Here is a 13,345-nt window from a genome sequence, read left to right as displayed (position 1 = left end):
TAATAATCTGTTTTAATAAACTATTTTAATAAACTGTTTTAATAAACTGTTTTAATAAACTACTTTAATAAACTGTTTTAATAGACTGTTTTAATAAACTGTTTTAATAGACTGTTTTAATAAACTATTTTAATAAACTATTTTAACAAACTGTTTTAATAATCTGTTTTAATAGACTGTTTTAATAAACTATTTTAATAAACTATTTTAATAAACCACTCGTCTATAGATTTACCCGAATTTAATATGAGAAGAGGTGCACATCTATCAATGTGCAAAACAAGCAAATCGTTTGCTTTCTTTTCCTTTTTTTTCTTTTTTTTTGGAGAAAAACGATGAGTGAACATTAATCGATCGGCCGTTTAGAAATTGATATTATTGCTAATTACACAAATAACACTAATTACACTAATATAATAACGCATTCACGATTGAATTTATTAGTAATGTATAATATCTTCGCACATGGTTCGTTGGTTCTCCTATTTACAAGCGTAAGTCTGAGCTTTTTCATTACTATCACAGGTTCTACAAGCGTCAAAGCAATATAAACCCAATAACATGTCAAATGGCGTTTTCATTCTAGTATATTAATTTCAATAAAATAGTATTCATAATAGAGAGAAGGATTAAGTTGAAATACATATATGTTTTTTTTAAAGCTTTTAGTTTATGAACGATTACAAAGAGTCTGATAGGAAAACAAACAAATATAAGTATTTGAACTTAAAATAATAATATGTTTTTAAGAAAGCGTGACTTAAAATAATTCTACATGATTTTGTATGGCGTATCAATTCAATATCTTACTAGCTGTTTTTTGTATTTGTAACGTATTTTTGATTGATCGGAACCCAAGTTAGTTCACTTGAAAAGTGCGATCAGTGATGACGTTCCGATTGTTTCGGAGTGCAAGTCCTCTTAAAAGCCATTTGATTAGGAAAGTGACATTTACACATCAGTGTTTTTTTTTTCTCTTAATGAAAGTGTTAAAATTATTATCACCGCTACTTACCCTATTTGTTTCTATTTCTTATTCTTTTCTTATTCAGATAAAGATGACTTGAAGAAAAAAAAATTTACTCCGAAAGTTTTGATGCTACCTGATTTAAACAACAAAGTAAGTGCCAAGCCATATATTTATCAATCTGTCGCTTTTTACTCTTTCTTGGCACGCACGCACACACACACACACACACACACACACACACACACACACACACACACACACACACACACACACACACACACACTAACACACACACTAACACACACACACACACTAACACACACACACACTAACACACACACACATATATATATATACAGGATAATAGAACAGTAGTATTAAAAAAAGAACTACCAAATATAAGTGATTTCTTCGATATTAAAGCAAAAAAAAAAAAACTGCATACAAAAGGCAAGAAAGAAACTAAACTGCCATATTCTTCAGCTGTGGCTATTTTAAAGTGTGCATTCAGTGACTTAAAGTGTGCATTCAGTGACTTAAAGTGTGCATTCAGTGACATTGATAGAGATAAACAATTTCTTACTTTGATATGACAGACCAACAAATCAATAAAACCTTAAAAATGGTAAGTGTAAGCAATTTCTATTTTCAATATTATAGACCAAATAATAATTTTAAAACTTAACAATGACAGACATGAGCAATTTCTATTTTTGATATGACAGAGCAAATAATAATTTAAAACTTAACAATGACAAAAGCTTTTCTAGACACAATCACTGACAATAGGTTCCATTTCCTTCTATATCTACTGAAAACTAATCGAAAATTCCATGGGCAAGGTTTTTTTACACCTGTAGAACACAATATAGTGGGACTGCTTCCCAGCTGACTACAACACGGTAATTTTAAAGTTAAATTCTTGTTAAGCTGCTTTCTTAAATAATCAAATTCCAACAATTTCCTATTTTGATATGAGAAACCAAATAATATTTTAAAACTTTACAATGCAATTACTTTTTTTGATATGACAGAGCAAATATTATTTTACAATGCAATTACTTTTTTTGATATGACAGAGCAAATATTATTTTACAATGCAATTACTTTTTTTGATATGACAGAGCAAATATTATTTTACAATGCAATTACTTTTTTTGATATGACAGAGCAAATATTATTTTACAATGCAATTACTTTTTTTGATATGACAGAGCAAATATTATTTTACAATGCAATTACTTTTTTTGATATGACAGAGCAAATATTATTTTACAATGCAATTACTTTTTTTGATATGACAGAGCAAATATTATTTTACAATGCAATTACTTTTTTTGATATGACAGAGCAAATATTATTTTACAATGCAATTACTTTTTTGATATGACAGAGCAAATATTATTTTACAATGCAATTACTTTTTTTGATACGACAGAGCAAATATTATTTTACAATGCAATTACTTTTTTTGATATGACAGAGCAAATATTATTTTACAATACAATTACTTTTTTTGATATGAAAGAGCAAATATTATTTTACAATGCAATTACTTTTTTGATATGAAAGAGCAAATATTATTTTACAATGCAATTACTTTTTTTGATATGACAGAGCAAATATTATTTTACAATACAATTACTTTTTTTGATATGACAGAGCAAATATTATTTTACAATACAATTACTTTTTTTGATATGAAAGAGCAAATATTATTTTACAATGCAATTACTTTTTTTGATATGAAAGACCAAATATTATTTTACAATGCAATTACTTTTTTGATATGACAGAGCAAATATTATTTTACAATGCAATTACTTTTTTGATATGACAGAGCAAATATTATTTTACAATACAATTACTTTTTTTGATATGACAGAGCAAATATTATTTTACAATACAATTACTTTTTTTGATATGAAAGAGCAAATATTATTTTACAATGCAATTACTTTTTTGATATGAAAGACCAAATATTATTTTACAATGCAATTACTTTTTTTGATATTACAGAGCAAATATTATTTTACAATGCAATTACTTTTTTGATATGACAGAGCCAATATTATTTTACAATGCAATTACTTTTTTGATATGACAGAGCAAATATTATTTTACAATACAATTACTTTTTTGATATGACAGAGCAAATATTATTTTACAATGCAATTACTTTTTTGATATGACAGAGCAAATATTATTTTACAATGCAATTACTTTTTTGATATGACAGAGCAAATATTATTTTCTAAAACCTCAAAGTTCTAGAGAGTATCCAGATGTTTTCACAATCGACGCACCGATTGATCTAGTTTAAATGATATTAGCTACTATGATTTATTGAAAGAAATAGACTTGTAACAGACAGAATGACAGACCTGCAGGCTAATAAGGTCTGTTATAGACCAAGATTTTAAAACTATTGTTTTCAATATGAAACACCCTATTATCGATAACATCTGATGAAAACTAAAACCAGCTATTACAAGAAATAGCTAGGATTGTATTAATATACAATATTTCTTTAATAATGTTTTGTGATTCCAAAACAAATCTGCCTTAACATTTCTGATGATGCCACCATGAACCTTTGTATTATGTTTACAATTGAACTCCTGATAATTTGCACACATTATTTACTTTTCTAAAATAAATATTTTTTGTAAAAGAGGTAGAAGAGGGATACTTCAACTTTCTTGATTTTTGAAATGTTAACAATAGGAATTCGTCATCGATGTATAAATATTCCATAAATTTCGTAAGTTTCGAAAGTATTTTAGCATAATATGAGCACAACTTTGTAAATCAAAATATTTCAGATTTGCATTGAATTTGAGAATTAGAGAGCAATTAAACAAGCTTCGCGAATTTTAATTTCTTCTCAAAAATACCTCTTAACTGATTTTGATAAAATATACGAACAAGGATTCTAGGTATACAGTTTAATATCATTCTATTCTTAATCTTAGTTCAGAGGCATAAATGTGATACAAAACATTTTTATTCCGGAAATTAATGTTACCCTTCCTTCATAAAAATACATTTTCAGCATAAAATAATTATAAAGACAATGTTTATTGTCAATTTTAATTGGGAAAAATAGAGTTTCGACAAAATTTGCACAAATTTAGCATTTGAAAACAACGCAGAAATTAATTATTAAGTTTAGATAAAATTGAAGTTAACTATTCTTTCGAATAGCAAATGTTTTGAAGAATGATCAATGGTATGTGTGGATTTGATTTATGAAAGTCGGAGAAAAATATTTCGAAAAACATCTTCATTAGAGTGTAATAATTTATTAAGCCTAAAGACGGTGAGGAGGATGGTGAGACAACGCTGTGATGATTAATAATAGGTGGAAGTGATTGTTGGAATTTGATTATTTAAGAAAGCAGCTTAACAAAAATTTAACTTTAAAATTACCGTGTTGTAGTCAGCTGGGAAGCAGTCCCACTATATTGTGTTCTACAGGTGTAAAAAAACCTTGCCCATGGAATTTTCGATTAGTTTCCAGTAGATATAGAAGGAAAGGGAAACATCGCTCATTCTAAATGAAAATTGAAACATCGCTCATTCTAAATGAAAATTAAAACATCGCTCATTCTAAATGAAAATTAAAACATAGCTCATTCTAAATGAAAATTGAAACATCGCTCATTCTAAATGAAAATTGAAACATCGCTCATTCTAAATGAAAATTAAAACATAGCTCATTCTAAATGAAAATTGAAACATCGCTCATTCTAAATGAAAATTGAAACATCGCTCATTCTAAATGAAAATTGAAACATCGCTCATTCTAAATGAAAATTGAAACATCGCTCATTCTAAATGAAAATTGAAACATCGCTCATTCTAAATGAAAATTAAAACATAGCTCATTCTAAATGAAAATTGAAACATCGCTCATTCTAAATGAAAATTGAAACATCGCTCATTCTAAATTAAAATTGAAACATCGCTCATTCTAAATGAAAATTGAGGAATAAAGAAGGTGAAATGAGAGTTACTGGGCTTTCAAAAATGCACCCACAATGCGCTTTCTACTCACCACTAGATTAGCTTCACATAAAAATTAAAAACACAAACTAAGTATTGTACTTAACGTAAGTTGCTCTTGACTATTTTGGGGAAAATGAAGACAGATTCCCATCTCATAGTAAACGAAAACTATCAAATTGTGGGGTGTAAAATAAAATTTTATTCGATTTACAACTCTGCCGTTCCAAGAAAAGATTTCGTTGCTACTAATGCTTAAATCAAAATGGAGATTACTTAGTGATAATAAGTTCATTAGATTAGGGAGGCGGCCGAGAAATTTTACCTTGATGGATTTGGATCTTGAAAGAACAACTAGAGTACATTATCATTGTACGCAGCTAACGTTTGTATTGTTAGAGCTTTGCATCAAGAATCAAGTTTGGAGTCAGGGATCAAGTTTTGCATCAAGAACCAAGTTTTGCATCAAGAACACAGTTTTGCATCAAGAACCAAGCTTTGCATCAAGAATCAAGTTTGGAGTCAGGGATCAAGTTTTGCATCAAGAACCAAGTTTTGCATCAAGAACCAAGCTTTGCATCAAGAATCAAGTTTTGAATAAGGGATCAGGTTTTGCATTAAGAACCAAGTTTTGCATCAAGAACCAAGCTTTGCATCAAGAATCAAGTTTTGAATCAGGGATCAGGTTTTGCATTAAGAACCAAGTTTTGCATCAAGAACCAAGCTTTGCATCAAGAATCAAGTTTTGAATCAGGGATCAGGTTTTGCATTAAGAACCAAGTTTTGCATCAAGAACCAAGCTTTGCATCAAGAATCAAGTTTTGAATCAGGGATCAGGTTTTGCATTAAGAACCAAGTTTTGCATCAAGAACACAGTTTTTTTTAAGGTACAAGGTTTTGCAACAAGAACCAAGTTTTGCATCAAAAACAAAGTTTTGCATCAACAAAGTTTTGCATCAAGAACCAAGTTTTGCACCAGGGACGAAGTTTTGCACCAGGGACGAAGTTTTGCATCAGGGACGAAGTTTTGCATCAGGGACAAAGTTTTGCATCAAGAACCCAGTTTTGCATCAGGGACCAAGTTTTACATCAAGAACCAAGTACTTTGGAGCGATAGAATAATCTAACGATTTTGTCAGCAGCTTTAGTAACCATAGAATCAAATTATTTTAGTAATCGTACAATCATTTTATTTAGTAACCATAGAATCAAATTATTTATTAACCGTAGAATCAAATTATTTAGTAACCGTAGAATCAAATATTTTAGTAACCATAGAATAAAATTATTTTAGAAACCATAGAATCAAATTATTTAGTAACCGTAGAATCAAATTATTTAGTAACCGTAGAATCAAATTATTTTAGTAACCGTAGAATCACATGATTTAGTAACTGTAGGATCAAATTATTTTAGTAACCGCAGAATCAAATTATTTAGTAACCGTAGAATCAAATTATTTAGTAACCGTAGAATCAAATTATTTAGTAACCGTAGAATCAAATTATTTAGTAACCGTAGAATCAAATTATTTAGTAACCGCAGAATCAAATTATTTAGTAACCATAGAATCAAATTATTTTAGTAACCGTAGAATCAAATTATTTAGTAACCGCAGAATCAAATTATTTAGTAACCGTAGAATCAAGTTATTTTAGTAACCATAGAATCAAATTATTTTAGTAACCGTAGAATCAAATTATTTAGTAAACGTAGAATCAAATTATTTTAGTAACAGTAGAATCGAATTATTTAGTAACAGTAGAATAAAATTATTTAGTAACCATGGAATGAAATTATTTAGTAACCATATAATCAAATTATTTAGTAACCGTAGAATAAAATTATTTAGTAACCATAGAATCAAATTATTTAGTAACCATAGAATCAAATTATTTAGTAACCGTAGAATAAAATTATTTAGTAACCATGGAATGAAATTATTTAGTAACCATAGAATCAAATTATTTAGTAACCAAAGAATCAAATTATTTAGTAACCATAGAATCAAATTATTTAGTAACCGTAGAATCAAATTATTTAGTAACCGTAGAATCAAATTATTTTAGCAACAGTAGAATCAAATTATTTAGTAACCGTAGAATCAAATTATTTTAGTAACCGTAGAATCAAATTATTTAGTAACTGTAGAATCAAATTATTTAGTAACCATAGAATCAAATTATTTTAGTAACCATAGAATTAAATTATTTTAGTAACCGTAGAATCAAATTATTTAGTAACCGTAGAATAAAATTATTTAGTAACCATAGAATCCAATTATTTAGTAACCATAGAATCAAATTATTTTAGTAACCGTAGAATCCAATTATTTAGTAACGGTAGAATCAAATTATTTTAGTAACCATAGAATCAAATTATTTTAGTAAAGGTAGAATCAAATTATTCAGTAACCATAGAATCAAATTATTTAGTAACCAAAGAATCAAATTATTTAGTAACCGTAGAATCAAATTATTTAGTAACCGTAGAATCAAATTATTTAGTAACCGTAGAATCATATTATTTTAGTAACCATAGGATCAAATTATTTTAGTAACCGTAGAATCAAATTATTTATTAACCGTAGAATCAAATTGTTTAGTAACCATAGAATCAAATTATTATGTAACCGCAGAATGAAATTATTTAGTTACCATAGAATCAAATTATTTTAGTAACTGTAGAATCAATTTATTTATTAACCGTAGAATCAAATTATTTTAATAACCATAGAATCAAATTATTTAGTAACCGTAGAATCAAATTATTTAGTAACCATAGAATCAAATTATTTAGTAACTATAGAATCAAATTATTTCCGTAACCGTAAAATCCAATTATTTTAGTAATATTATATTAATATTTTAGCATATTATATTAAGCAAATTATTTTAGTAACCGTAGAATCAAATTATTTAGTAACTGTAGAATCAAATAATTTTAGTAAGAGTAGAATCAAATAATTTTAGCAACCGTAGAATCAAATAATTTTAGTAACAGTAGAATCAAATTATTTAGTAACAATAGAATCAAATTATTTAGTAACCATAGAATAAAATTATTTAGTAACTATAAAATCAAATTATTTTAGTAACCTACAATCAAATTATTTAGTAACCATAGAATCAAATTATTTTGTAACCATTGAATCAAATTATTTTAGTAACCATAGAATCAAATTATTTTAGTAACCGTATGATCAAATTATTTAGTAAATGTAGAATCAAATTATTTAGTAACCATAGAATAAAATTATTTAGTAACCGTAGAATCAAATTAGTTTAGAAACCGTAGAATCAAATTATTTAGTAACCATGGAATCAAATTATTTAGTAAACGCAAAATCAAATTATTTTAGTAACCATAGAATCAAATTATTTTAGTAACCGTAGAATCCAATTATTTACTAACTTTAGCATCAAATTATTTAGTAACTATAGAATCAAATTATTTTTGTAATCGTAGAATCAAATTATTTAGTAACCGTAGAATCACTTATTTAGTAACGATAGACCGACTGGGAGGAGCTACTATTGCTAAAGGCCAGGTGAAGTTTGGCAATCAGAGTGCACCAGGAATAACAGGAAGTGTAACCAGGGGTTATACCAACCAACCGTTGAAACCCCAACCATGTCTGATTGAGGATGATGACTTTCGAGCCTGCTTCGATGGCGCAAAATGGATGGTAGAATGGCGATGGACTGCGGAGCCACCTGTATTGACGAATTGGGTCAGCTGCTACAAAAGCACACTGAAAGGAGCTGCCGAGCCGCAGTTTGAAAAAGAAGTTGAGAGATGGATAGATGAAGGAATATTAATGCTGTGGTCAGAGAAAGTTGAAGGAACTCATGGCTGTGGTCCAACCTATTAAGAAGAAAGTTAGGCCAGTGTTGGATTTCCGTGAGCTGAACAAGTTTGTCGCTTGTCACACAAAGGACGGAATCGATGTGTGTGAAGAAGTCGTAAGGAAATGGAGGAGGATGAAGCAAGCAACTAAAATTGTGGACCTGAAGTCAGCCTACCTCCAACTTCATGTGGATGAGAAATTGTGGAAATATCAATTGGTAGAGTACAAAGGTCAAGTTTATTGTCTGACCAGATTAGGATTTGGTCTGACCTCCGCACCAAAGATAATGACGGCAGTTCTTAAGACAGTGTTGGCCAAAGACAATGCAGTGAAGAGAGGCACCTACTCTTACATCGACGATGTACTAGTGGACGAAACAGAGGTGACTGCGGAAAGGGTGAGAAAGCATATCAAAGCATATGGACTGACGACAAAACCGCCTGAGTCACTGGAAAACGGAATGGCTTTGGGATTTCGACTACAGAACAATAAGGCAGGAAAATTGATGTTTGGGCGAGGAAATGAGATCCCTTAAGCCAAGGTTGACCTAGCCAAGAGAGAGCTTTTCTCTATATGTGGAAAGCTGGTTGGCCACTACCCAATAGCTGGATGGCTACGAACTGCGTGCAGTTTTATTAAAAGGCAGACTGGGACAGACAGTTGAGAAGATGCAGTTGATCAAAAAGTGCTTCTCATGATACAAGAAGTCATTGCAGAAGTGAAAAAATGGACCCTGTGAGAGGAGAATGACATGTAAAGGAGGGCCATGAAGGGGTGATATGGCCTAATGCGAGCAGTGTAGCATTAGGGGTATTATTGGAAATAGGAGAAGTGGCTGTTGAAGATGCTGCTTGGCTACGCAAAAAGGATGATAGCGCCCATATCAATGTTGCGGAACTCGATGCTGTGATGAAAGGCATCAATCTGGCTCTAAAATGGGGGCTACAGATAGTGAACGTTAAAAAAGACTCTGCAACAGTGGTGTCGTGGATTAAATCGGATCAAAACAAAAGGAGCAGCGGAGATGCTTATCAAGCGTAGACTTGGAGCGCTGGGAGACTTGGTTCGAGAATTCGAACTAAAAGTAACTATTACCTTAGTTCCATCACAAAAAAATAAAGCAGATGGGCTGACAAGAGTCAAGAAAGCCTGGCTACACAAGGAAAGTGACGGGGCTCCAGCATGCTGTGCAGTAGAGAATTTAAAAGACCTGCATAACCTGCATCATTTTAGAAAGGAACGGACCCTTTACCTGGCAAGAAAAGTAAACCCGCACGTCACAATGGAGGACGTCCAAAAAGTGGTGGAATAATGTAGCGAATGCCAATCAATCGACCCTGCACCGGCTAGACATGAAAAAGGGGAAGTGCATATTGAAGAGAATTGGCGGAGATTGGCTATTGACATCACACATTATCAACATGAACCGCATGTAACTATGATAGATTGTGGGCCTGGGAGAGTAGCGATATGGCGGAAAATCAAGAATGAAACAGCAGAAGAGGTAAAGAGAGTTGTTGAGGAGGTTTTTATGGAAAGGGTGCCAGTAGAAGAGGTGTTGGTGGATAATGGTACGTCTTTCCGCTCGGAAGTTTTTAGAGACTTATGTGCGAAGTGGAATGTGGGGCTATATTTTAGAGCTGCATACCGTCCAAGTGGAAATGGAATTATAGAGAGGCACCATCGCACTATGAAAGCTGTGGCATCAAGAAGCCAAATTTCGCCCTAAGAAGCAGTTTTTTGGCACAATATGACGCCGAAGGCTGGTCAAGACGAAAATTCAGTGCCGCACCAGTCTATTTTTTCTTATGAATGACGACATCCATTGGCTGTAACACAGAGAGAAGAACAGGCCTGCGTGGACATCACAGTTGATGAAAAGGTGTGGGTGAACCACCCAATTCTCGCTGGGGAAAAGGTACAGTGACTGAAGTACTCTCCAAAAACAAGGTAGCGATTGACGGAATGCCCCTTCACATTTTAGATATACGGAGAGTCTCCTTTCCATCAGAGGAAGAGGAGGTTGATGCTTATGTTGAAGTGTCTGAAGAAGAACCTCTTCGACGATCGTACCGTGAACGAAGACGCCCAGCGTGGATGGCAGACTATGATGCTAATTATTGATCCTAGTGATCAAGGGGGCGTGTGGTTAAAAGTAAAGAACCTTACCTCATGCATCGTGTGGCTCGTTTTAGGAAAAAAAAAAAAGAGAAAATAAAAATGGCCGCCTCCTGGTATTTATGGACTGATGATCAAGTGATGTGACGAGAGGGGGAAAGGGGTATGCAAATGAGATGTGGTTGAGTCTCTCTATAAAAGGGGCGTCTTCTTTATTTTGGGCGTCAGTGTGGAAAGTGCAGAGAGAAGAGAACAGTTGAATTTGAGTTTGAGACTTTTGATCTGAGGTTGAGTTCAAATTTAACATCAATATATATATATATATATATATATATATATATATATATATATAATGTATCACAAAAGTAAGTACAACCCTTACATTTCTGCAGATATTTAAGTAAATCTCTTGGTGAATAGCACTGACAAAATGACACTTTGACACAATGAAAATTAGTCTATGTGCAGCTTTTTATAAAAGAGTTAATTTAATTTCTCCTAAAAAATAACACAAAATATAATCATTAAAAGATAAATCCGTGCCAACAAAAATGAGTCAACTATTAATATTTTGTATAGCCGCCCTCATTATCAAGAACTACCTTTACTCTCCTGGGCATGGAGTTTGCCAGAGCTTGATAAGTAGCCTACTCCTCCACGACGACGTTGCGAGGCTGGTGGATATTTGAGATTTGTGCACTACTACCTTTTGCATGAAGATCCCCAAAGATATTCTAATGGGTTTAAATTAAGAGACTTGCTTGCCCAATGCATCACCCTCAACCTTTTCAGTAAAACCGTGGTCATCTTGATGGTATGTTTATAGTCATTGTTATGCTGGAACACTGTCCTGCGATTCAGTTTCTGGATCATGCTCTGTTGCAGTATTTCACAGTACATGTTGGAGGTCATGTTTCCTTCAATAAAATGGAGCTCTCCAATTCTTGCAGCACTCATGCAGCCCAGACCATAACATTCCCACCACCATCCTTGACTGTAGGTGTCACACACTTATCTTTGTACTCCTCACCTGGTCGCCACTGCACATACTTGAAGCCATCGGAACTAAACAAATTAATCCTCATCTCCATAGGACATGGCTCCACCAATCCACTTTGTTAACTTCAGTAAACTATTGCGAGGTGGGATTTATAATGCCTGTAAACAATCGCATAAAATGTGAAATTCTCTAAAAATCCAATACTTGTAAATTTCTATATTCTCCTTGTCTTCTTTGTCTGCACAAAAAATTTTTATTACAAATTTTAGAGATAGAGACAAATTATTAAATATTAGAAATACATCGTTGATTGTTTACAGTCATTATAAATCCTACCATCTCAACAACGTCACACCATACTAAACACTATTTCCCTCAAGCAGATTGTCTTAACTCTAAACTTGAATCCATAATTATAATCATATACTTACCTTACTCTGATTTTCTTAAATAAAAAAATGTTAATTAAAACTCTAAATTGTCTTGAAAACTAAGTAAAAAACTCCATCTTTTTTATTCCTTCCCTTGACTCAAACTTTATTACTACCGAATAAATTTATAACTGTTTCCCTGTCATTTTACTACTCTTGATAATTATAAATCTATTACTTTAAAATCTATAATTTGTTCGCCCTATTATTTTATATAAAATGGCTTTTATATTAATTTTATGGACGCATCTAAAATAGGATGCATCTTGACTATATCTGCCCCGTACCATTACCACCGTCGCCGAGTTTTGTAGACACTTTGACCCATTATAACTTTGTTGACTTTCGTTAGCCGTCACTTGTTTTCCCTTTCAGCGCTTTTTTATGACACGCAAAAATTATACACTTCTGTTATTTTATCTTTTCTATCTCTTGTTCATATTTTGTTATATGTTTTATTTTATCCCTTTTAACAGTCCACTTCTTGACATCCTCACCATACTTTCTTCCCTTCTCTCTTTTTAAATTCTAATTTCTAATTTTAATTTATTCAAATATACTTTTTTTCTCCCCATCCCTTTTCCTCCTTTCTTTCTCTCTCTACCCCTCTCTTCTCTCTATCCATTACTCCAACTCTTAGTTTCTAATATCCATATGTAATTTAAAAAAAAAAAATTCTTACAATTTATTTTGGCTTAAATTGTCTGATGACATAGGCTGGATAATTTGTTTATCCAGTCTACAGAAACAATCTTGTAATGATTTAAGCAAATACTCCCGAGGTTGAAATAATAAACACACACGCCCCCCCCCACATATATATATTATTTGTTTTTATTTTTTCAGTACGTTTTGAATGAATTCAATTATTTATGAAAGTGCATTTTTACCTAAATACGAGTTGGGAATAATTTCCCAATAAACCAATTTGGTACCTCCCATGGGGAGCGGTATATATATTGTTTTTA

At 31.6% G+C, this 13,345-nt stretch overlaps 1 protein-coding gene across 1 annotated transcript in view; it reads left to right on the top strand.

The window, feature by feature from the left end:
• Positions 1–13,345, top strand: part of LOC145277819 (protocadherin Fat 4-like) — a 514,458-nt gene that overhangs the window by 498,281 nt on the left and 2,832 nt on the right. Inside the window, exon 30 of the mRNA XM_080129718.1 lies at positions 1,053–1,120. Within this exon, the coding sequence (XP_079985844.1) occupies positions 1,053–1,120 (68 nt within the window). The remainder of the gene's footprint in view (positions 1–1,052; positions 1,121–13,345) is intronic.

The sequence above is a fragment of the Euprymna scolopes genome, chromosome 6 (genome assembly GCF_053919585.1).
Source record: "Euprymna scolopes isolate OS-2025 chromosome 6, ASM5391958v1, whole genome shotgun sequence".
In the NCBI taxonomy this organism is placed as follows: domain Eukaryota; kingdom Metazoa; phylum Mollusca; class Cephalopoda; order Sepiida; family Sepiolidae; genus Euprymna; species Euprymna scolopes.
The sequence above is the reverse complement of the archived record's forward strand: the minus strand, read 5'-3'. Positions and strand labels throughout refer to the sequence as shown.